This window comes from Piliocolobus tephrosceles, chromosome 13, assembly GCF_002776525.5.
Source record: "Piliocolobus tephrosceles isolate RC106 chromosome 13, ASM277652v3, whole genome shotgun sequence".
NCBI classification, from domain to species: Eukaryota; Metazoa; Chordata; class Mammalia; order Primates; family Cercopithecidae; genus Piliocolobus; species Piliocolobus tephrosceles.
Window position 1 is genome coordinate 29,463,489 of NC_045446.1, and position 24,424 is coordinate 29,487,912.

At 41.9% G+C, this 24,424-nt stretch overlaps 2 protein-coding genes across 4 annotated transcripts in view; one reads left to right on the top strand and one right to left on the bottom strand.

Moving 5' to 3' along the window:
* The window catches only part of PDHX (pyruvate dehydrogenase complex component X), a 74,083-nt gene extending 64,598 nt beyond the window's left edge, over nt 1-9,485 (bottom strand). For both annotated transcript variants that reach the window (XM_023185496.3, XM_023185497.2), the window contains exon 1: nt 9,088-9,485. In XM_023185496.3, coding sequence (XP_023041264.2) covers nt 9,088-9,247 — 160 coding nt within the window. In that variant the 5' untranslated portion in view covers nt 9,248-9,485. The remainder of the gene's footprint in view (nt 1-9,087) is intronic.
* Nucleotides 9,394-24,424, top strand: part of APIP (APAF1 interacting protein) — a 34,558-nt gene continuing 19,527 nt past the window's right edge. The window contains exon 1 of one of the 2 annotated variants that reach the window (XM_023185498.1): nt 9,394-9,661. In XM_023185498.1, the coding sequence (XP_023041266.1) occupies nt 9,605-9,661 (57 nt within the window). In that variant the 5' untranslated portion in view covers nt 9,394-9,604. The remainder of the gene's footprint in view (nt 9,662-24,424) is intronic. The other variant, XM_023185499.1, reaches the window with a different exon arrangement.

Sequence of the window (24,424 nt, forward strand, 5' to 3'; positions counted from 1 at the left end):
GTGATATTACTATATGGGCTTTTTATTTCTTTTATTTCTGATAACCTACATTTTCATATATGTCTACAATAAATTTATCCAATCTTACTTCCTCTTTCAAACGTACCTAACACCAAGTTTAAAAATGTGCTGTTTGTTTTTGTTATTTTTAAACAGAACGCACAAAGACAGAGAGAAAAGAAGGAATAATGGCACATAATTTTGGAAGCAGAAAAGTAAATAGATAAATAATAATCAGCTACAGAGACCCTAGAAAGCCGTATCCTAAGCCAGGGAGGATTTGGGTGGCTGCTGTTTGAAAAGTAGCTAGATACCTGGATCCCCTCTCTTAATCCAGTGGTGGGTAACAACTCATTCAACAGAACCTACCCTCATTCAACAGAAGACTGAAGCTTGTTTTCTCTGCAGAGGGAAAAAAGAAGAGCTTAAAGTTCAATCTACACAACTGGTGATATATAAAAACTGCAAAAATAAGTTAAATGAGAAAGTATCTGATGTGGCTGACATTACAGAAAACTGTGTGGAGAAGCTATTACATAGTGTTAGATAAATTAGAAATTATCACAGAGAAAACTAATTAAAAATTTAAAAGGCAGCAATAACTGCAGCTAAAAGAAGGCTAACAATCGAAATATGGGACAATCCTCAATTGTGAATAATATTTGTTTAGTGTAAACAGTGAATATTTGACCAAGACTTACAAAACAATTTCACTGGGGAGGGAAAACAGAGAGTGGCACTGACCGTCAGTCATCCGCAGATAATGGCTAAAATACAAACAGGGAGATAGGCAAATGCCAGAAGGAAGTTAAAAGACAAAACTGGTTGCTTCTAAGGCAGACTGGGAAAGTTGGATGAGATGGGGCAGAGATCCACTGTACTGTTACAAGCCTTTCAGTACTATTTAAACTATAGGCATGTACTATTGTGCTACATGAAATATTTTATTATTTAGTTAAATATTTAATTTAAAAAACTCAGGGAGAAGCAGAATACCATAGTGATTTAGAGAGCAGGTACTGGAATCAAACTGCCTAGGCTCAAATTTCAGATCCACCACCTACAAGTTATTTATTCAATCCATGTCTGTTTCTGCTTCTCTAAAACGGTGCCATAAATAGATTTTTGTAAAGAAATAAGGTAGGCTGGGAGCAGTGGCTCATGCCTGTAATCCCAGCACTTTGGGAGGCTGAGGCAGGTGGATCACATGAGGTCAGAAGTTCAAGACCAGCCTGGACAACATGGTGAAAGCCCATCTTTACTAAAAATACAAAAATTAGCCAGGCATGGTGGCACTTGGAGGCCTGAAAACGGGAGGCAGAGGTTGCAGTGAGCCGGGATCACCCCATTGCACTCCAGCCTGGGCGACAGAGCAAGGTTCCGTCTCAAAAAAAAAAAAAAAGAAAAAAGAAAAAAAAAGAAAGAAGGTAACACATGGGGCTTGGCAGAGAATAAGTCTCAAAAATGTTAGCTATTTATTTTTGATGGGCAGCATAGAAATAATGAAGAGGGTATATGCTGGAGGCATTCAGATACCTGGCTAGATGTATCACAATATCCTATAATATTGTTAAGATGTCACAGTATTGTAGAATATCACAGTTCCTACTTGGAGTAATGAGAGATGCATTCACAGGTTCCTTTCACCTTCCCAGCCCAAACTTGAAGGTTTCCTTTTTACTCTCTCCTCTACCTAATTCAGCAGTGCTCTCATGACTAAAGTACACTAATTCTTAATCTCTATTCAAACTACATTTCATATTTGAAAACCTAGATCTCATTAAACTCAGTAGGCATTCAACAAATGCCTACTGAACACTTGTTATCCTAGCCCTAGACCAAACCAGCTTCTTCACCTCAAAAGGATTACAATTTAGATGAGAAGATAAATACACAAGTACTAGACAGTAGTAGATAAAAGTGCCATTAGACAATCAAAGAGATTCTACCTGATGAAGCTGAGATTCTACCTGATGAAGACTGGAAAACAAAAAAAAAATCTGTACTAGTACTACTTAATATCCATTAGGATGGCAATTATCCAAAAACCAGAAAGCTAGGAAATGATGAAAATGTTTATGGAAATAGGCTTTAGACTAGGTGGTACTCATGGACAAATTACAGGGAGATCTGAGTTCTCTGGACTCAGAATTATATACAAAATTTTGTATGTATACGCTTTCCTGAAGAAGTGGTATAGTTTTTATCAGTTTTCTAACAGATTTGTTCCCCTCCAAAAACCAGGGCTAATAAATTCCCAAGGAATCTCTCCTGAATTAGACATTTGCTGATCCTAATTTTTCCCTACGAATGATTCACATAATAAAGTCCTTGATTTATACAGTAATGGAAAGGTATCAAACAGATCACTAGCTATAGTAAATGTACTGCCTACCAAAAAAATGAATCACCATATACCCCATCTTGTTTATAGAATATAGAATCTGCTGATTCCATATTATTATACTTCTACTTAGTATCCAACAGCACATTAGAAAAGAGGTTAGCCAGAATTTTTAGATGGCATATGGTGTAGAATGCATTTCCTTTGAATGAAATAAAGCAAATATTTTAGAAGAGATTTCAGCTTGCAATACTGGCCTTCTTGGTATTAAACTATAAAATTAAAATTCTACATGAATCTTACTTTACTTTGCCATCTTGAGAGAAGAGTAAAAAGAAATTAGCATTCCATTTATAGCCTAGCAAAATAAAACACACACACACACACACACAATACTTTGGGAACTTACACATTTTGTTGTAAAAGGCAAATTAAGCTCAAGACAACAATAAGAAGGTATATTTAAGAGTACATCACCTTAGAAATTTACAGGTAGGAGAAGTCAATATATACGCTCTCTTAAATAGTCATGCCACCCTTATACGTACTCAAGAATTTTGGTGTCCTTAATTGTACTAAAATGATAGGCTGTCACAGAAATGCTAGTCTACAATGCAGTTACTACTATGTCTGATTTCATTTTTTTTTTTTAAAAAGCAAAAACGTTCATATAGAATGTACACATGTGAACAAAACGTCAGCATGCTGACACTGTTCTGCTGAAATCTATAATCAAGCTATCACTTGATACTGAGGTAGACTATGGTTAAGGAAACAGGCATTGGTGTCAGATCTGGGTTGAAACTTGAACTATCTACCAGAGTATAGCATTAGTTGTGAGTATTAAATGGAGCTGATTCATGTAAAGTGCTTACAAGGGTGCACAGTATATAGTAAGCTCTCGATAAATGCTACTTATTACTCCCAAACCTACTCTCCAAATTTCTTTCTTGCTGGTAGAAGCTCAACTTTGTTCAGCTATATATTTTTCTAGTGCATACACACTCAAGAGTTAGTGATTCCACACCCATCCCCTTGATTAGCCAAAGTTTATCCATTTTTCACACAGTGAAGTCAAGCCAGTAACTAACTTAAGAACGGGCAAACGACCCATTTCTGGTCAATACAATATAAGAAAATTCTGCTGTGGTAACAGAAGATGTTTCTTTGTTGTGCAAAAAAGACATCCAAGAAGAAAGATCCTCTTTTCTCTTTTCTTCCTCTGGACGTCATCAGGTGCACAGTTCCAAAGTGGTCCACTTATCCACTAACCTTGGGTAAAATGCTAAAACCTCTCTGAGTCTCTATTTCTTCTCCTATGAAACCTGGCAAACCTTTGCAGGGTTTTTATGACAGTTAGAAGTAATGCAAATATAGTGAGAGCTCAGTATGTGATGGCTACTTCTAATATGCTGCTTTCATATACAGAATAAAATGCTTTAAAACAAAGTAAACATATACAAAATATTTCCTGATCATCTAAATCTTCTTAGTCCCTCCTGTTGCTGCCTGTAGTAAGATCTCATTTACCCCTGCCCTATTTTCTTTGGATGGGCAAACATCTCAGCTGAGTAGTCTAGATCTGCTTTGCTTAGATGATACACTTTGCTTGGTCATTACCTAGCACAGAAACAATTAAAATAAAGGACTACTGCACTACTGAACTATTTTAGTCACGTGGTCATAGCAACAGACACGTCAATCACGTGGTCATAGCAACAGACACGTCAATCATCGATTCTCAACATATGCTACTTTCTTAAAGAACATGTCCAAATGTAGCCTTCGAAAGAATCAGCCTTGCATGCCCTATAGCACAACTGATCTACAGTGGGTCAGTCAGTTACTCTATTCAAGGAATTTGGAAGGAGATTACAGAAATGATGGTGGGCACTTAAACTAAACTGACAGAGCATCGTGCATAAAGGCCTAAATCACCAATGAAGCAAGGAAAGCTGACATTGAGAAAGAAAAGCCAGGAGTAAACAGATTGATAATCACAAGTCTGCACAGAAAAACAAAGTAAATAAGAGAAAGAAGACAAACAATAGGAGCTCTAGAAGAAATAGATGGAATAATTATGGTTTCCCCATAGCCCTGCAGCACTTTGTAAGTGATGTTCTATCCTTTTAATAAATCCTACTTTTACTACAGCTTTCTACATGTTTGTTTCCACAGGTAAATGAGAACTCGAAGGACAGTATCAATCTGATCAGTTATCAGTGTATAAGCACTTAATAAGAACCAGGCCTAAAAGAGCATCTGTGTTTTGGCAGAAATACCATACCATTAACTCTATCAAAGAAGTTCCCTCTATCCTTGTTATAGCACTGCTGTCAAAAACTCATATGCCTACAAAAAACAGGCAGGTGAGAAAAGAGGACTAGCATCTTAAGGCTTTTTTCTTCAGATTCTGACATTCCTTATTTTCATATTAAATGGATAAGCATTTTCCTCCTTTACACAAATACACAATATCTGTTTTCTCCCATTTTTCTTGGTCTTTTGTCTTCTGCTTTCCATAGAGATAAGAGTACAAGAAAAAATGACAACTAGAGATGATGCAAATACCAAGGGACATTCAGCCTTGCTAAGATGTAGAGGGGATAGTGACAAAGTAGGAAGCAATTTCCTACCTAAAAAGAACAATTATTACTCAGTGTTAGATAATTGTCACTACATAGGGTTTAACTTTCAATTTTAAAGAGAAAACAAACATCTAGATTTTCTGTAAAGTCTCCTGATTTCAAAATTTTGCCATAAGTTTTTCTGCTAAAACAATGTGGGTCAATTCATTGGCTGCCAACTTGCAATCCTACTGTAGGCTCTAGTGTTCTTTTATAACTTCCTAGATTTCTAGCTTCCTTAGGTATGTTTATTTAACATCTATAATATGCAAGGCCTATAATTACATACTAGGCAAATCGCCACCAAGATTGAACCTCATTTATTTTTCTATTCACAGGTTATTTTAAATTCAACATGTTATTCTTCAGAGACAACTTAAAACCAATATTATTAATTAACGTCTTACCAATTATATGCCAAATCATACTACCTACTCTGAAAGGACCATAATTTAAACTCTTTGAAGTTAACTGTCTAGGGTAGGTTGAAAAACTGTTTACAGATGCTGTGTCAATTATATAACTAGCACTCTGGCCTCTGGGTCTTTGTTTCTGCTGTTCCTTCAGCCTGTAAGGGCTGGCACCTCTTCCTCTAAGAAGCTGCCTTATATATTATTTCCTGATCATCTCAAACTTACCCCCTCTGAGCTTACTGCAAACACTACTGAAATCATGCCTTTATTGTTTACGTTCCCAAAGACACTACAAATACCTTAAGGATCAGCCCTATATAGAATTTTGGATTGCATGTCCAGAAACTAAGTATGATTAAATGTGCCATGTGGCAAATACTGAGAATCTGTTTGACTCAGCTGCCCACTACTTCCCAAGCAGGCTACCATGTGCCTGGCAGCTAACAGATGCCAATTTCTTCACCCATTGTTCAATAATATAAGTGGTGAGAAAGACAGTCTCTGCATTCTCAATAAATCTATTGAGAGAATGATACAAATTAAAGATTTAAGCAAATTAATATATGTATACAAATACATACATGCACTTCAGTTCATTAACATAGTTGTGTGTCTTTAGGAGATTCAATTTCTCTAAGTCTTGGTGTTTTTGTCCAACTAAATGCAGATGATGCCAACTTTACTAGGTTATGTGAGAAGCGAATGAGAAATTCTAGGAAGTGCTAAGACAATGGCGTATGTCATAGCTGATAAAAATGCTGCCAACACCTCTTAAGGAAACCAAAACTCCAAAGGTAGTTCCAACTGACAAATTTTTTTTTTTTTTTGAGGCGGAGTCTTGCTCTGTCGCCCGGACTGGAGTGCAGTGGCCAGATCTCAGCTCACTGCAAGCTCCGCCTCCCGGTTTACGCCATTCTCCTGCCTCAGCCTCCCGAGTACACCTCGCCCGGCTAGTTTTTGTATTTTTAGTAGAGGCGGGGTTTCACTGTGTTAGCCAGGATGGTCTCGATCTCCTGACCTCGTGATCCGCCCGTCTCGGCCTCCCAAAGTGCTGGGATTACAGGCTTGAGTCACCGCGCCCGGCGACAAATTTTTAAATCCTGGATATTTGTGTGAAAGAGGAAACAGTTCAATAAACGTACTTAATGTATACAGTTTACAGTAATCCAAATAGTTGCTTAGTTTTATGAAACTACAGTTTCTACCAAGCTCAGAGAAAAAATATCATCGTAAATTCACACTTTGTAAAACAAGTAGTCCAAGGATTGTCACATGTTTTCGGCATGGCAAAACAAAAATCTGTATGTAGGTGAAAGTCAGAAGCGGATAAATTTTGGCTCGGTATTAGAAAAAAAGTCCAAAGTTTCTAAAAACTTAGTATTTCCAAATACTTTCCACAGCTTCACATGCAGAATGCCATGCCTCAAAAGGTTCACATCCTAATACCCAGAACCTATGAATATGCTGTTACATGGCAAGAGGGAATTAAGGTTAAAGATGGAATTAAGGTTTCTACTTAACCTTGAGATGGGGAAAATATTCTGGATCATCCAGATGAGCCCAATGTAATCACAAGGGTCCTTGTAAGTGGCAGAAGGCAGGGGGGAGTATTAAAAGTGATATAATGTGATAAAGACTGAACCAGCCATTGCTGACTTAGAAGCCCATGAGTCAAAGAATCTTAGAAACCTCTAGAATCTGGAAAACGTAACGGAATGGGGTCTCAAGCCTCCAGAAAAGAATGTAGCTCCTACCAATAGCTTGATTTTAGCCTAGAAGATCCATTTTGGACTTCAGACCTCCAGAACTATGAGATGTGAATTTGTGTTGTTTTAAGCCACTAATTGGTGGTAATTTGTTGCAGCAGCACTAGAAAACTAATTTGGCTTTCCGCAAGATGCAGTGCCTTCTTCCTGACAGATGGTATTCAACTGGGTTAGACAAGTTGTTCATGGTATATGTCTAGGGGATGGGCAATAGGTAAAAAACAACATGAGGATGCAGATAAGGACTGCTTGCCTAAGTGAGTTTCTAAAGGCATTAAACTGGGCCTATGTATACTCTTTTTTTTTTTTTTTTTTTTTTTTTTTTCTGAGACAGGGTCTCACTCTGTCACTCAGGCTGAAGCAATGGTAGGATCATAGCTCACTGAAACATCTAACTCCTGGGTTCAAGGGATCCTCCTGCCTCAGCCCCTGGAGTAGCTGGGATGCCAGCACGCCTGGCTAATTTCTTTTTTTTTTTTTTCAAGTAGAGGCAGGGGTCTCACTTTGTTGCCCGGGCTGGTCTCCAACTCCTGGGGTCAAGCAACCTTCCAGTCTCACCTCTCGAAGTGCTGGGATTACAGTCATGAGCCACCACGTGCACATTTTTGTGTGTAACCATTTATGGTACCTTCTCTGTATAGAGAGTCTGCAGCATTTTCAAAGATTCTCAAAAGGATCTGCTTAATAAACAAGATTAAGAACACTCTTCCTAGATTATATCTAATACTAAACTTTTAGTATTCCATGATTTTCTAAGGCAGTGAGTCTCAAAGCGCATTCCATTAAATGTCAAAATAAAACATCAAAACTCATCCAACATTTGTAAAATGCAGATTCCTGAGCCCCACACTAGATCAGACCAAATCTCTAGGAGCTGTAAAAAAATTTAATTTCAACAAACTTGGAGGAGGGAAGAGAGGGAATTCTGCACACACTGTTAAAGCACCTCTGCTCCAAGGAATATGTTATGAAACATTACACCAAAAAAACTGAAATAAATTGTTCCCATTACGTAATCTTTAGGAACCCCAATACATTCATCTTACTATATGACTTTGTGTGATTTTTTTTTCTTTCTGGGCCTCAGGTAGCTCAGAATATGAAGGCAATGTCTATTAGACCTATTTAAATTAAAATTCATTCTGTAGAGTGCCAGGAATGATGATTGGCAGGTAATACGTCACACTAAAAAACGTCAGTCCTATTCTCCATCCCTGCCTCCCTCCAACCCTCTCCCCAAATAAGGAAAAATAATACCCAGCCTGCCATTTTGCATACTGTTAAATACTGCAAGAATTGTGTTAACCGTATCAATATCATTACTAAACGACAATTTTCTATAATAAACTTTTTGGTATGATTTATCTCCTGAATGTTCGCTCTTTCAAGCGAATATTTGCTTGAAACATTCTCCTGGACCTTTGTCTGTGATGCCGTAGGAATTTACAAATTTAGGTCTTCCACGAGTCATGGCGTGGGGTAAAAACTCGACCGGCCTCAATGAAAACACCTCCCAACAGAGAGGCCTAGAGAACGAGTAAGAACTCCCAATAGTGGCTTTTCAACCTGGGGCAGCTTTTTCTCGTCCGAGACATTTGACAACCTTAAAGAAACCTGAGCCTTGACTGGAAAGGGGGCTGAGGGAGGAGAGTTTGGGAACCCTCTCCGCGTCTCACAAATAACCCAAATTCCAAGGCAAGGTCAGAAAGTCATACAAACCAGGAGGCCTAGGGTAGGGTCGGGTTCTCCCAGCTGCCAAGAAAGCCCTCCACAGCATGCATTAGGCTGAGTCAGCGGACCCCACCCAAAGAAAGAGGAAAAGGAATAGGGAGCCCGCGCACCTCAACACCCAGACGCAGGTCCTCAATCAAGACTGCCCCTGTCCCAGGCCCATCACTCAGCTACACAGAGAAGCTGAGCGAGCCCCGGCCACTCACCCCAAAGCCATTGCGTGCTGTGAAACCATCTCCAATTAGCTCCGCGGCTTACAGACCATCCAAGAGCCCCCTTCACCAGTCCTACGCTTCGGCAGCCAGGGAAGCCCACAAGATAACGCAGTAGCCGCGGATCACAGCCTAGCCTCCAGGAGGCCGCCATCTTTACGGCCTTCTCACGGCTGCCCGCAGCACAGCCTGATGTCCAGCATCAAGGCCCCGCCTCCCACATGGTTGGCCACGCCCCCAGACGATCGAGGTGCCTTTAGGTCTCTCAGACTTGAAGCCCTCCTAGTCCCGCCTCCAACCACGTTGGCCACGCCTCCCGGGCAGTCAGGTGCGCTGCTGGATAGCCCAGCTGGAGGGGCCTTCCAGACCCCGCCCACCCTGTTCGCCCCGCCTCCGGGCTGCCCTCAGCGCCGCCTGATTGCATTTGCGGCCTTGCTGCCTCAACCCAGGCTGAGCGCCGCAAGCAAAGCCGTGCGGAGATTGGAGGCCGCGTGGGTCCCTGGTCTAGGCCATGTCTGGCTGTGACGCTCGAGAGGGAGACTGTTGTTCCCAGAGATGCGGCGCGCAGGTAGGGGCGGGGCCACGGGTCCCGGGTATTCCCAGGAGTAGAGGCCTAGACGGAACCCGGCGGCGGGAGCTGGGCGCGGAGTCGCGGGCCGGGCGTTTGGGTGCGGGGCGGGGCTTCGGGCCGGGCAGTTAGCGACCCTGGCGCACCGCGGCCTTCGCGTTGGGAAGCAAGGCTACGGCCCCAGGCGATCAGTGGTCCCTGGCGGGGCGCTCCCACGGCGGAAGCTGGGCGCCAAACATTGGAAAGAAGCAAATAAAGGAGAGAGGATAGCGTTTGGGTGACCTCAGCGGGTATTTATCAGGAAGAAAGGTCAGAGAAGGAATTGTGAAGCTCCGAAGTGGAGGTGGGGCGAAGACCGCGCTCCCCGAGCTGCTTTTCTGCGCCCTGACCAGTCAGGCGTTTGGGGAGACGTTTGGCACTCGGGAGACATTTGCCGAACCTGAGCTGTGCCTCGGCTACCAGCGCTTTGCCTTTGAACAGTTGCTCCTTGCCTATCTCCCTTTAGATGAATTGTGGGATAATCATGGGAACGATTCTTCCTTAAGCCGAAGTCAAAAGGAAATCCACCCTCAGTCTGCATGTAGTTTTCGGTCATTTACACAAACCAACAGTTTTATGGAGCACCTTCTCCGCGCTCAGAGATAGCGAGCGGTCCATAAGACAGATGGCCCAGGGTCTGGAGAAGTAGACGAATAAGCAGTTTCAGCACAATATGATAAACCCCACGTAAGAGGCAGGGAAGCCCCTGAAAATTAGCTCCCTTATTCCCCCTATCTTATTCCTTCCATGTATATCTTTCTTAGGGTTGAAAATCCTAATTAAAAAGTAGTAACTAGCAGGAGATTTCATTGCTAAGTATTTGTCAACCACTGTCTTGTTTGAATAAGTGACTTCCCCAAATTAGCGAAGACTACTCTGAAAATAGAATGGTGGATAGGCAAGATTGGATGGGAGAGAGAAGATCTTGGAGATAGGACAGATAATTGGAGATCGTTCCTAGGCAGGTGTGTATGGAGAAGTGTTCATGCCCTCAATCAGTAAATCTTAGTGTAATGTGAGCATCAAAGAGAGTCTTAAGGGACCCCAGAAAAAACTAGGATTCTCATACCAAACATAGCCCACAGACAGCTTGATGGACAAGCATTTTTCGTTTGCCTAACTCAATGTTCATGAAAAATTTGAGCCAGCGTTTCTTTTTTTTTGACACGGAGTTTTGCTCTCGTTGCCCAGGCTGGAGTGCAGTGGCATGATCTCGGCTCACTGCAACTTCTGCCTCCTGGGTTCAAGCGATTCTTCTGCCTCAGCCTCCCAAGTAGCTGGGATTACAGGCGCATGGCACCACGCCCAGTTAATTTTTGTATTTTTAGTAGAGATGGGGTTTCACCATGTTGGCCGGCCTGGTGTCGAACTCCTTACCGCAGGTGATCCACCCGCCTCAGCTGCCCAAAGTGCTGGGATTACAGGGGTAAGCCACCACGCCCGGCCAAGTCAACATTTCAAAATCCAGAAGTATTTCAGCTTCTTTTAAAACCTCAGAACATATGGTGACATCGGGCCCTTATTTTTTCATGGGATCTGGATTGCGGTTGCTAGTGAACACTACCTTTACCGAGGGTGCTGGCCAGGTTACCACAGCTTCCACTGCTCACACTGGCTTTGAATATCCAGTTAAATACATGAGCCCCTCTAGATATTTGTATTTGTCTGGTTTTTGTACAAATACATAAAAACAGCAATAAGAAAAATTTTAAGAAGTCATAAAATTTCATTGTAGTTTTAGGGGGTCATGGGCAATTGAAAGAGACAGTCTCTTTGGCCTTAAGGAAGGGGAACGTTCAACTGTAAGTGATTAATTCAACAAATATTTAGTGAGTGCCTACTATGTGCCAGGCATTGTGGATTTAAGAGTGCAAGCTGCATCTGGTTCCTTCTCCCCTAGAACATGCTGTATAGTGGGAGAGACAAATTAGCAAAGAGACAAGGATGGTATGACAATATGACATAGTATGACATATGACAATATGACTTAGATGGGAAAGTTCAAGGTAGTTTAGGAGCATACACTTGAATGGGTTAGAGAATACCTCAGGACAAAGTGAAAGTATCTACCGAGGCCTAAAGGATTAGGAAGACATAACCACATGCAATGAAAGTAAAGATACTCCACGTAGGGGAAGTAGCATGTACACAATCTCAGGGTTGTCCCTGATTATAGACATGGTGTGCCCCCATATTAAGTTTGGTGTTCTGGAACATAAAGTAGGGGCCAGAGACTTGAGAAGAGATGAAGCTAAAGAGAAAAGCTACTGAGAGGTGAAGCCAGCTGGGCTTCTGGGTCGACTGGGGACTTGGAGAACTTTTCTGCCTAGCTAAAGGATTGTAAATGCAACAATCAGAGCTCTGTGTCGAGCTAAAGGTTTGTAAACGCACCAATCGGCTCTCTGTAAAATGGACCAATCAGCAGGATGTGGGTGGGGCCAAATAAGGGAATAAAAGCTGGCCACCAGAACCAGCAGCTGCAACCGGTTAGGGTCACCTTCCACGCGGTGGAAGCTTTGTTCTTTCGCTCTTCACAATAAATATTGCTGCTCCTCACTCTTTGGGTCCGCACTACCTTTATGAGCTGTAACACTCACTGCAAAGGTCTGCAGCTTCACTCCTGAAGTCAGCAAGACCACAAACCCACCAGGAGAAACCAACAACTCCGGAACCGCCACCTTTAAGAGCTGTAACACTCACTGCGAAGGTCTGTGACTTCACTCCTGAAGTCACCAAGACTGTGAACCCACCAGAAGGAAGAAACTCTGGACACATCTGAACATCTGAAGGAACAAACTCCGGACACACCATCTTTAAGAACTGTAACACTCACCGCAAGGGTCCACGGCTTCATTATTGAAGTCAGCAAGACCAAGAACCCATTGGAAGAAACCAATTCTGGACACACTAGGACCAGACCTGAAGGGCCTGCTAAGCAAATCTTAGATTTTTAAACTAAGGGCAATGAGATAATCAGCAAGGCGACTGAAGAACGCCTGGGGATTGCTGGCTTGAGTTAAAAAGACTAGAGGCATGGAGACAGACTAGAAAGCCATGGCAAGAATCCAGGCAAGAGATGCTGGAGGTCTGAGTGAGGGAGTAAAATCAGAAGGTCTTGGCTGTTGATTAGATGTGTGTAGTGAGAAAAGAAATCAAGAATGACTTTTAGGTGTCTGATCTAGTGATTGGGGCCTGGTGGTCCACCAGAAAGAGAATACAGGAGGAAGAAGCAGTTTATCATGAGCGTGTTGTGGACATGTTGAGTTTGAGGTACAGCCTCAGCATGTGGTACTATACACTGGGTGTATTAAGCAGTGTTCTCTAGAGGGACAGAAGTAATGGAATTATATGTGTATATATATGGGGAAGTTTATTAAGCATTAACTCACATGAACCCAAGGTCCAACATTAGGCCGTTTGCAGGCTGAGGAGGAAGGAGAGCCAGTCTGAGTTCCAAAACAGAAGAACTTGGAGTTCGATGCATGGGAGAAAGATGTAGGCTGGGAGGCTAAGCCAGTCTCCCTTATCACATTTTTCTGCCTGCTTGTATTCTAGCCACCCTAGCAGCTGATTAGATTGTGTCCATCCAGATTAAGGGTGTTTCTGCCTTTCCAAGCCCACTGACTCAAATGTTAATCCTCCTTTGGCAGCACCCTCACAGACACACCTAGGATCAATACTCTGTATCCTTCAATCCAATCAAGTTGGCACTCAGTATAACTATCACACTGGGTATTGCTTTCAAGCTAGGAGAGAGAACTGGATTGGAGATAAAGATTTGGAAGACTTGCTCACCAAAACCTTCCCTCTCAAGACCTGTGCATTATTTATTATTCTGTCTTTGATAAACACTCTTTTCTGAACCCATATTATTTGCCTCCCTCTGTAGCCCTTTCAATAATTTTTGTTATCCTTTGCAGTAACTTTCCCAAGTGATTCATGTTTCATGTACTTTCTTCTTGTATTCTAAAGATTCTTCAGGCGTCAAGTGTGTTATTTGCAGGTCAGATTCAGCTTATAACAATAATCTCTAAACTGGCTTTACAGTTCTGAAATTAAATCCCTACTTACTGGCCCTCGAACTGATTTTTTCTAGCATCAGCAAAAGTCATGGAGTGTTTCCCTAAAAGAGAAAGCATTTACTCAGAAACTGTATATTAAAGTCCAGGCTGAAAAATGCAAACATGAGTAAGTTGTTGTTCTTACTCTTCAGAAACTTGGGCAGTTGCAAATGCATATTTATAATTAATATATACGAGTAATGGGCAGTGGGGCATGGGGGGAAGGTACGAAGTTCTGTTAGAGGATGACAAAGTATTTTGCAAGTTTACAGGGAGGGGAAGGTCATTTCATACAGTGACTCATGGAAGACTTTATGGAGAATATGGCATTTTAGATTGGCCAGATGGAAACCAAAAAGAAGATACTAGGGCCAGCATATGCCCTGTTTTAAGAGGCAGCAGTACACAACACTGATCGTTTTTGCTATGTGGGAGTATTATCAGCCCATTGTTTAGTTTTGCTTTTTTAAAGGAAACTGGAAACTCAGATTTTATATGAAATCTCTTGATTTTAAAATTTAGGCTCAGACTCTTCCTAAGCATTGTGTAGACCAAATAAACAACTTCCTGTGAGCCTGAAGCAGTCCACAAAATACCATAACCTCTGATATAGGACTTTTTTAAATGTAAGAGATATGATCTTAATGCAACCAATGTTTACTGAGCAAAGCATTGTGGTAGGTATAGCTTATACCAATAGCCCATTCCCTACCCTTTAGGGAGCTCTGCTTAGTTGCAGAGAAAAACCAGGTAGGGACTACTTCTGTTTTTTTATTTTACCTTAACTATCACAGTGTCCTATATCTGTTGATGCTGAACAAATATTTGTTCTTTGATATTTCTCCAACACAAGGACATCCAAGACCTTGCCCGTTTTTTTCCTTGACCTCATCAGTGCTGTTCATCTTTACCTCCCCCTCACTCTAACATCCCATTTCCATGGTCATATCCTTCTCTACCCAACCCCTACCCCTTTACCATACACTCTTTTGGGTATATTCAACTATATGAATTAGTGTCTCTACAAATATTCTGGTGTCCTACTGCAGCTGGCCTGTGAGTAGCATGTGACAGTCCTCTGGGGAGTTTCCTTTTACAATCCCCTAAGTAGCTGTTCCAGAACCTCACCATTTCACCTCATCCTTTACCCCACACCTGTTTCAAAGATGACCTTTCCTCCAAAATCACAAAGAAACTGAAAGCTATTAGGTGTGAACTTCTTAATTTCTTCCTCTTCCCACATGCAGTATAATGTAAAGGTTAAGGACCAGGATCTAGAATCAGACTGCCTGGGTTCAAATTCTGGCTCTGCCACCTGCTATCTTGGTGGCCTTGGACAAGTTACTTAATCTCTCTTAGTACAATAGGGTTGTTATAACGATAAAGTAAAGTAGTCCATATGAAGTCTTTAGAAAAATGCCTGACACAAAATAAGCACTCAATAAAGAAATGTTAGCAATTCTTATTATCAGTGGTATTATTATATATTTAATATTACATTGTTAATATTATTACATACTTACCTGCATCTTTACCTTTCCTCCCATTCCTGTTTTTCTAATGCCGGCTTCTCTATCTCGACAAAGTCTGACCTCTTAGACCTCTGCTCTCCTATATGTTTAATCTCTCCCCGTCTCCTAATGTTACCCCTTAGCATGTAGTAGAAAACTGTCTGAATTAACCAGTTTTCCCTTCTTTTTCCCTGTCTGGCTGTTCTTTATAGCAACACTATTGAAAGAGTCATTAGAACTCCATGCCTCCAAGTTTCATTTACTTCTGAATGAAAGTGAGTGAAGCCCACTGTGATCTTGCTTCCGCACCTAGTCTATTGAAACAGTTGTTACTTAAGGTCATGGTTGACCTAATTTACATATGGAGTTGGCCTAGCCAAACCTTTAGCCAGGATGAACCCTGCCACCCATTTCTTTGGGCTGGCGTTGAGCAGCTGAACTTTGCTGGAGAATCTTGCACAACTTTGTTGTCTGGCCTTGCTTCATGATTTCAACCTCAGATCGGCACTTAATGCTGCCCAACAACCCTTCTTTGTTTCTTTAGTAGTTTGCTGTTCCACTTCTGAAGATGACTATCTTATACCTTTTATTCTCTTGTCAGGCGTCTCATACCCTGTCGCCATACTCTCAGCTGATGACTCTGTTTATATTTAAGACAGTAGAAGTCATTGGGTAATGATGAACTTCCTTGCCTTCCTACCACAAAACCTACCAATCTGCTGGAATGTGAACCCAGCTTCTCTCTCTCATTTCATGAAATGGAAGAAGCCCAGTTCCTCCACTAGAGCTCAGGATCTCCAAGCCCTCTCACCTTCTATAATTATTTCTCTCCCTCTCCCCATGTCGCCTATTAGGAATCATTTCCTTTCTGGTAAGACTGTTCTCATCAGCTTTCAAGCCCTTCCATATCTGGCCCCTACAAGTTTATCTTCTGCCACCCTCAGCACTTCCTCACTCTGCTCTAGCCAGCTGATCTTCTACCTGTGAAGTACTTCCTCACTTCAGAGCCTTCACACTTGCTGTTTCCCCTGCCTGGAGTTCTTGCCTCTCCCAGCACAAAACCTTGCACACGCACCCATGCTCATTCATCACACGCTGACTTAGATCATGTCTTTTAGGTCCTAGATTCAATGCCACCTGATCAGAGAGGCCTTCCTTGACTGCCTTAATCAAAGTTCATCCCTGCCATTTTTCTCCAAGTCCCTTGTTTGTTTCCTTCTTGGCACTTTTTGCAATTTATTTGTGTATTCTTCTGTTTATTTTTTAAAAACTCCTTCCTAGAATGTGAATTCTTTTAGGTCAGGCCCTGGGAATTCAGGTCTAGTTTATGGCTGAATTCCCAGGGCCTAGAATAGTGTTCAGCACATGGTAATATTTCTGACCCACATCCCAGGGAATGATATCCATTCAGCTACTCAGCTGAGCACACACTTGGGAGTCTTTGAAGCCTTCCTTTCTCTCCTTCAGTTTTCTCACTCCAAGTCCTTTATCTTTCAAATGCATCTTCAGAGTCCCTGCCTTCCAACTTCCTTTTTAAACTCTTTCAGCAGCCTCCCTGCTCGGCTGGGCTTTTGCTTTCTTGGCCACTGCCTTTCAGCCTCTTTCTTTTACTGCCACTGTGCAAGTGTTTCAAAAACAGACTCTTATCACATATCTTATGTTTCAAACTCCCTGGTGGTTTTCAGTCATGCATAAAATACAGGCCAAAGCCCTGTGCAGAGCATGGAAGACCCTTTAGACTCAGCCTCCCTTTTACCTCCATCCTGCAGAACGTAATTTATAACCACTTCCGGCTTCTAAGCATTCTCTCTGACTGAAATGCCCTTTCTCCTCTTCACCTACCCAGCATATACTCTCACCGTCCTTCATTAAGACAGACATAATACCACACAGAACAAACTACTGGTGTTAATTCAGAAGTCTGGAGATCACTGATCCAGATTATTAATAGAAGGAGACTGATGCCCAGAAAGTATCACTGACTTGCCTTAGGGCACACAGCTAGTGGGGGTCAAAGCTAAAAACAGGCTCCATGTCTTCTGATTTCTAGTCAACACTTGACTGATAAGGAGGAGGAGGAGAGTTTTTAAGTGCAGTGAAGGTAGAAGGAACAGCTGGGGCATTCAAGTAAAGAAAACCAAAATGCACAGAGAGACAAGTGCAACAAATGTGCAGAATGAAACAAAGACCAAGGACAGAAAGTACAACACATCTTTACTGTGCCTGCATTCAGTCCCTTCCTGAGGCCAGTGTCAGGAAAATAAGTGAAAGACTTTGAAGCAAACAAAAAGAGTATTTACTGGGTGTCTTGGAGTTATCATTATGCTATTTTACAACTGTCAGTTGTGAAATCCTGACAGTTACGCAGGTGATTATTGTTTATGGAAATGCAAGTTGTGTTCAATGGAGATTCATTTTATTGTTAACCTGTGGACAGTGTCCAATTTTGCTAAGTCAGGATTCCTCATTACTTATATATGTATATTTTGAATTCTCCTTTTGAATCAGTTGTAACATCTTACTAGTCTCCCCATTTATTGATGAGTTAGTAATAGCTCTCATGCATGTTATTTTATACTTGTATGAGAGTCTCCCAGGAAAACATGTATGTATCTGAGGAATATATGCCTGTATTTGCTTAAATTGAAAGAAAAGATGGGGGAGGGGATTAGAGCCATTGTTGGCTGTGAGTAGTATCTCAGAGACAAGCCAGGCTGATTTCCTTAAAATAACTAGATTGAAAAATTGGAAAAATAATGTACCGAATCAAAACTTGTTAGATGTTAATGATTTTGATATGTATAAAATGCTGTTAAATTTGTTTCCCCCTCACTGTATAACTTCTACTATAAATAGTTGATTGTAATCAATCTTTAGATACACATTTCAAAATTATTATTATAATTGAAAACCAGATCTAACAATAATAGGAAAGTAATATTGACATTCAGTAGAGAACTAGATACCAACTAAACCTTTCCTTCTTGTCAATTCTTGTTAAAATATATGTTCTGGCAGTTCCTTTCTTCTGGACAGTTTAAATGACTTCATTTTCACCGAGTATATCTCTGTTGGTGCCTGCTAAGTGATAATTCTCTTTGAAATTTTAATTTTATGGGTCTCAAGGATTGAAAATGTATTAACAGCAGCTGCCTTGTCATTGTTATTACTGTTGCTTGAAGCTGGCTAATTGCTGTAATACTCAGCACTGGAAAAGACAAAAGAGAAAGGGGAGACCTGTAATAAAAGACCATTTTCTGTAATGTTTGCAATTTGCTGTGCAAATTGATAGTTTTAAGGGTTGGAAGACTGCAGGAGTCTTCTCATTAGCTGTACTTTAAGATGATCAAAATATCACTTATATCCCTAAATAAGGAAATAGGAAATTATGCAGGCATAGGTAATTTGGGCTAGATTTCTTAAGGACAGGTATAAGAAATACCAACAGTTTTTCCTTAATAACTCCTGTCATATTCCCTCCCTAAGGAGATGCCATCTTAACTGCTGCTGGGGGTTTGGGGCAAGGACTCTTTCTGGCTACTTCCTGCTGAAAAGGGACATCAAGTGGGGAACAACAGCTAGGGCTCCTCCTGGGGTTGATCTGAGGGTCCTCGGAAGAGTGGCATGTCCGTGTGTGGTTCGGTTTGCAGCCTTATTTGGTTTGATTGCTTCTAGGCAAGAGGAAATGATTTGAGTCATAGTATTGAGTATGCAAGGTCAAAATATTAATACAAGACATATAAGTAAGAGGGGGCTTAATAAAGGCTAACCAATTTCATAAAGAAGACTAGAATTCATTAAAGAGGAATTACAGGCACCCGGGGCTGAAGCCTACGTGTTCTTGTAGGCAGTTAATGATTTTGATTTGATCTTTAAGTACCTGTAGATTTTCCTCTGCTTTACTAGAGGTGTTAATCCAGAAGCAGCATGTTTTATTTATAAGTGCACAGGTACCTCCTACTTCAGCTGTAAGGATGTCTAAGCCCTGTCTATTCTGTGCTACTACTGAGGTGAAACAGTCTGTAGATTGTTGTTGTGCCTCTATGGCACCTACAGTTGCCTTCTACCCTCGTTGCATCGTAATAGAAATATTAAGTACTGATCTTTCAAGGAGAGGGATGCCCGTAATCCAGACTAGACCTCTGGCTATAGAATTTCTCATTCATGGTTTTTCTAAGATGGGATTGTCCTGTGCATGCCCTCCCCAGTCTGCTTTTTCAGTTAAATCTCCCTATGAGGGCATAGAAATGATAGATCTCTTTGTCCAGCATATTCAATGTAGTGTAGTCTCTAGAAAAGAGCCTAAGTTACGGATGACCCCAGATGATGCTGCCATCTTGGTAGAATTTAAAAATATTAAGTCAGGAACTAGTGCTACTATAGTATAAGTTTCCTTCCAATGCCTTGGGAGGATTAAATATATCCAGGAGCCACAAAAAAAAAAAAAAAAAAAAAAAAAAAAAAATTAGCACTGTTCCTTGAAGGGACGGTTCTAAGTTGTGGCTTGTGAGAGACACCAGCAGATTTTTCTTGTATCTTAGAAGTTTTCCTTCTTTACATATAATAGGAGCATCCTTAGGATGAGGATATCCATAGTTATGATGTTTACGATGCCATTTGGAATTTGACATGCCAAGTGAGAAGCGTCTACCTGACAAATGGAGTTTCGAAAAATTAAAGACATAATATGCCCTGGCCAATATCACAGATGATCCTGTGGCAGGGGCTGTCAGTCCAGATGCCTCCAGTGCGCCCACAGATCTGTAAGCTGTTACTATTAGCAAACATCATACAAGGGCCTGGAATTCCATGAGGGGGCATATTTGGAAAGGCCCATGTTATTCTTTACAATATAGTCAAGGTGGTTACTTAGAGCGTGCCACTCCCATCAGGACTTCCAACCAGAATGAGAGGCTAGATTCTGAAAGCCCCCCAACTAGGGCTTCTGATCCTTTTAGATCACCCTTGTTGTACTCTCCTCCCTAAATATTTGAACTGTCAGCAATTACAAGTGTGATGTTACAATATCTGAGATCCCCCAAGCATAGTCCTTCCTCGCTGCTTTTAAAGCATAGGGAGGCATTTGCTATTACTAGGCTTTGTCCCAACTGAGGATGTGAAGCTTGTCTTTGGGCTGAGTGTTCTCTGGCACTGGGAGCAGAGTGTTTCCCCCATACCATGTCCAATTTATGCCTGGTAGGTCTTTAAGGGTAAAGGTGAAGCCAATAAAGGGAATCCTAAGACGGTGAATTGCGGGTCATTGTAAGTTTCTTTAGTGTCACTGAACTGAGCAAACCACTGAGGACAGACCCAATCATTAGTCTTGATGTACAAGTGGACCATGGCAGGTATTGCAGGAGCTAAAGGGTGTGATGTATTACTAAGTCTGATAAAAAGTCCTAACAGACTGAGTGATAGTAAAATGCTCGTATTTACTTCCTTTTCGTAACTGTTATTCCTGCTATGAGGATAATAATTAAGCAGAATGCTACAGTAATTGAGATTCTCTGTCTGATATGCCACCCTGAGGGTGCTACAGCATATAGTCCTACTGCAAATAGTAGAGTGAGTAAAACAATCCTGCAGGGGTGGCATAGTAAATAATTTCCATCAAAAAGAAGTTATAATATTTGGCAGCGAATCTCAAAAGGAGAGGAGGAAACGACAAGAAGTATTTGGTGAGGTAGGGGTGAGACTAAGATGAGTTATTTTCATTCAGTTACTTATCTTTTGTGATTTTCAGCTTAAGATCTCCTATTTCTTTACATTGATATTCAAGGCGTTCCTCTGGGCTGTCAGGGGTTGCTCCCTCAGGTCTCCAGGCTTTCACACGAATATAATATATCCAGGAGTGGTTTCCTGTAACTTTTATTGCCTAGGGGCTTGAAAGAGGAACAGTGTAAAGTCCTTCCCAGCTTGGGCTTAGGGAGAGAGAGAGAGAGAAGGGAGAGCCTTTACCAGTACCAAATCTCCTGGATTAATTAGAGGTAGTCCAGTTTCCTGGGGTTGGGCTTTTGCTGGTTGTGCTAATTCCTGTTGAAAGTGAGCCAGAGAGGTTACATGCTTAACTAGCTCAGAGGTTTTCCAATCTAATAGAAAATCGTTGGTAAGGAAAGCCCCTCTGTACAGCATCTCAAAAGGGCTAAGACCTAGTTTTGAAGGGGTATTTCTTATTCGTGGTAAGGCCATGGGAAGAAGAGGGATCCAAGGAAGGTGAGTTTCTTGGGATAATTTGCTGAGGTGTCTGTTGATAATATCATTAGTTTTCTCTACCTTTCCTGAGAATTGGGGTCTCCAAGCACAGTGGAGATGATATTCTATGCCTAGTGCTTTCGAGACCCCTTGTGTGACAGCTGCCTTAGACGAGGGCCCATTGTCACTTTGAAGGTACTTCGGTAGACCAAAGCAGGAAGTTATTTCATTAGCTAACATTTTTATTACCTCAGAGGCTCTTTGTGTATGGCATGGAAATGCTTCTACCCAGTTGTGAAGGTGTCTACCTGTTCCAGCAGGTATTGAATGCCCTTTGTCTTTGACATGTGGGTGAAGTCTATTTGCCAGTCTTCCCCTGGGTAACTTGCCGTTCTTTGGGTTTGAGGAGGAAGGAGTCACCTGTTCAGGGGATTATTTTTAAGACAGACTTCACAAGTATTAACAACTTGCTTGATTGTTTTTAGTAAGTTCTCTCCCGAAAACAATCTCTGGGCACATTGATAAGTTTTATCCTTTCCCAAGTGAAAAGCTTGGTGAAGAGTTTTAAGGATTTTCCGTTGGCTGGAGGCTGGCAAGTGGTGTTTGCCATCCTCTGACTGTAGCCATCCTGAAGACTAAAAGGTATACCCTCGAGACAAAGTAGTCCATTGCATTTCTGTAGGGGAGTACTGAGGTTTAATTTCTCTTATGGAGCCTTCCCAGATTAGAGGGGTATGAAGTGTGTTGATGCCTTGAGGCTTCCTTGCCACTGATCAGCTAATCTGTATCCTTCGGCTACGTCATCTGTTCCCTTTTGATGTCCCTTACAATGCATCACTGCTATTTCTTGTGTAAGGAAAACTGAAGATAATAACCTGTTAATTTCCTGGTGATATTTTAAAGGAAGTCCATTGGTGGTAAGGAAATGCCTTTCCTTCCAAATGGCAGCATGAGCATGGAGAACCAGGAAAGCATACTTGGAATCAGTGTAAATGTTAGTTATCTTTCCTTTGCTTAATTTGATTTTTGTTGTAAGAGCTGTTAGCTCAGCTAATTGAGCACTTGTGCCTGGAGGGAGAGATGCACTGCATATGCATATTCCTTGTTCTGCAAAAGAGCTCCCATCTGTGAAGAGGAACCCAGACTGAGTTCTCTAGGGAAGTTTCTCCGGTAGCTTCCCTGGCTGCATAGGTGTGTACTATGATTTGTTCGTAGTCATGCTCAGGTTCCCCAGTTTCCTCAGGGAAGAAGGTGGCTGGACTTAGATGAGAACAAGTCTTTAATTGGATGTTGGAACCTTCTAACAGCAGGGCCTGATATGTAAGGAGTTGGCTGTCTGTTAGCCCAAAGGCTCCCCGCTAGAGTGCAGTAGTCCTGCCATGTTGTGTGGGGTGTAAACAGTTAAATCATTTCCTAGGATTAGTTTGGAGGCTTCTGAGACCAGTAGAGCCACGGAGGCAATGGCTCAGAGACCTGCTGGCCACCCTTTAGCCACCAAATCAAGCTCCTTACTTAGGTAACCCATTGGCTGTTGAGCTGGTCCTCGGGCCTGTATTAAAACTCCCAGGGCCATTCCCTTCCTTTCTGATACATACAGATTGAAGCCGTTCCCTACAGGAAGGCTGAGGGCTGGCGCCTTGAGCAAGGCTTGCTTTAGCTGGTTGAAGGTGTTTTGAGCTTCAGATTCCCAGGTTAAAAGATGAGTTTTAGCTCCCTGAGCTTCTTTTATGAGGTTATGTAATGGACGGGCTATTTCACCATACCCAGATATCCATAGTCTACAAAATCCTGTAATGCCCCAAAATCCTCTTGGTTGCTTGAGGGTTTGGGGGTGAGGGAAGGAGGAAATAGGCTTAATCTTCTCTTCCCCTAATACTCTGGTCCCCTTGGACAGTACTAATCCTAGGTACTTCACTGAGGTTTTGCAGAGCTGGGCCTTAGATTTTGAAGCCTTATATCCTCTGTTAGCTAAGAAGTTGAGAAGAGCTTCAGTGCCTTCCTGAGAAGCTTCCTCAGTTGGGGCACAGAGCAGAATATCAACAACTAATGCAAGACCCTGTCTTGAGGATGAGAGAATTCAGAAATGTCTTGTGACAGTGCCTGTCCAAACAGATGAGGACTATCTCAAAATCCCTGAGGCAACACTGTCCATGTTAACTGGGCAGTCTGGCCAGAGGGATCTTCAAAGGCAAACAGATATTGAGAATCAGGATGTAACGGTATGCGGAAAAAGGCACCCTTTAAATCTAGGACTGTAAAGCATCTAGTTCCCTCAGGTATTTGAGTTAACAAGGTATAGGGATTAGGTACCACTGGATAGATTGGAACTACAGCTTCATTAATGAGGCAAAAGTCCTGAATTAGTCTCCATTCCCCATTGGGTTTCTGCACTCCTAATATCGGGGTGTTTCAGGGGCTATGAAAGGGCTTGAGGAGGTGAGGCCCTGCATCTTTAGGTTATTAATGATGGCTTCTAGCCCTTTCTTAGCCTCTGGGCCCAGGGGATACTGTCTCTGGTTAGGAAAAGAAGTGAGATCCTTAAGATAGATCTGGACTGGCCTAGTGGTTATAGCTCGACCTATTCTTCCTTGAGTTGCCCACAGTTGTAGTTTAATGTTAGCTTCCATCAGGGGGAGACAGTTTGTCCTGGGACTAATACAGATGCTGGCCCTCATGCAAGCTAGACTATCTCCCTAATAAAGGAGCAGGACTTTCAGCCGTGATTTTAAAAGCATGTATAAATAGTAGGTCCCCCCATCTGCAGGTTAAGAGGTTGAGAAAAATATCAGGTTAGAGTTTTTCCTGAGACGCCCCTTACAGTCATACTATGGGAAGAGGGGAGGCCAGGTTTAGAGAGGAGAAGAGAGAGACTGGCCCCAGTATCCAGAAGGAGTTCCTTCCTTCCTTCCTTTTTTCCTTCCTTCCTTCCTTCCTTCCTTCCTTCCTTCCTTCCTTCCTTC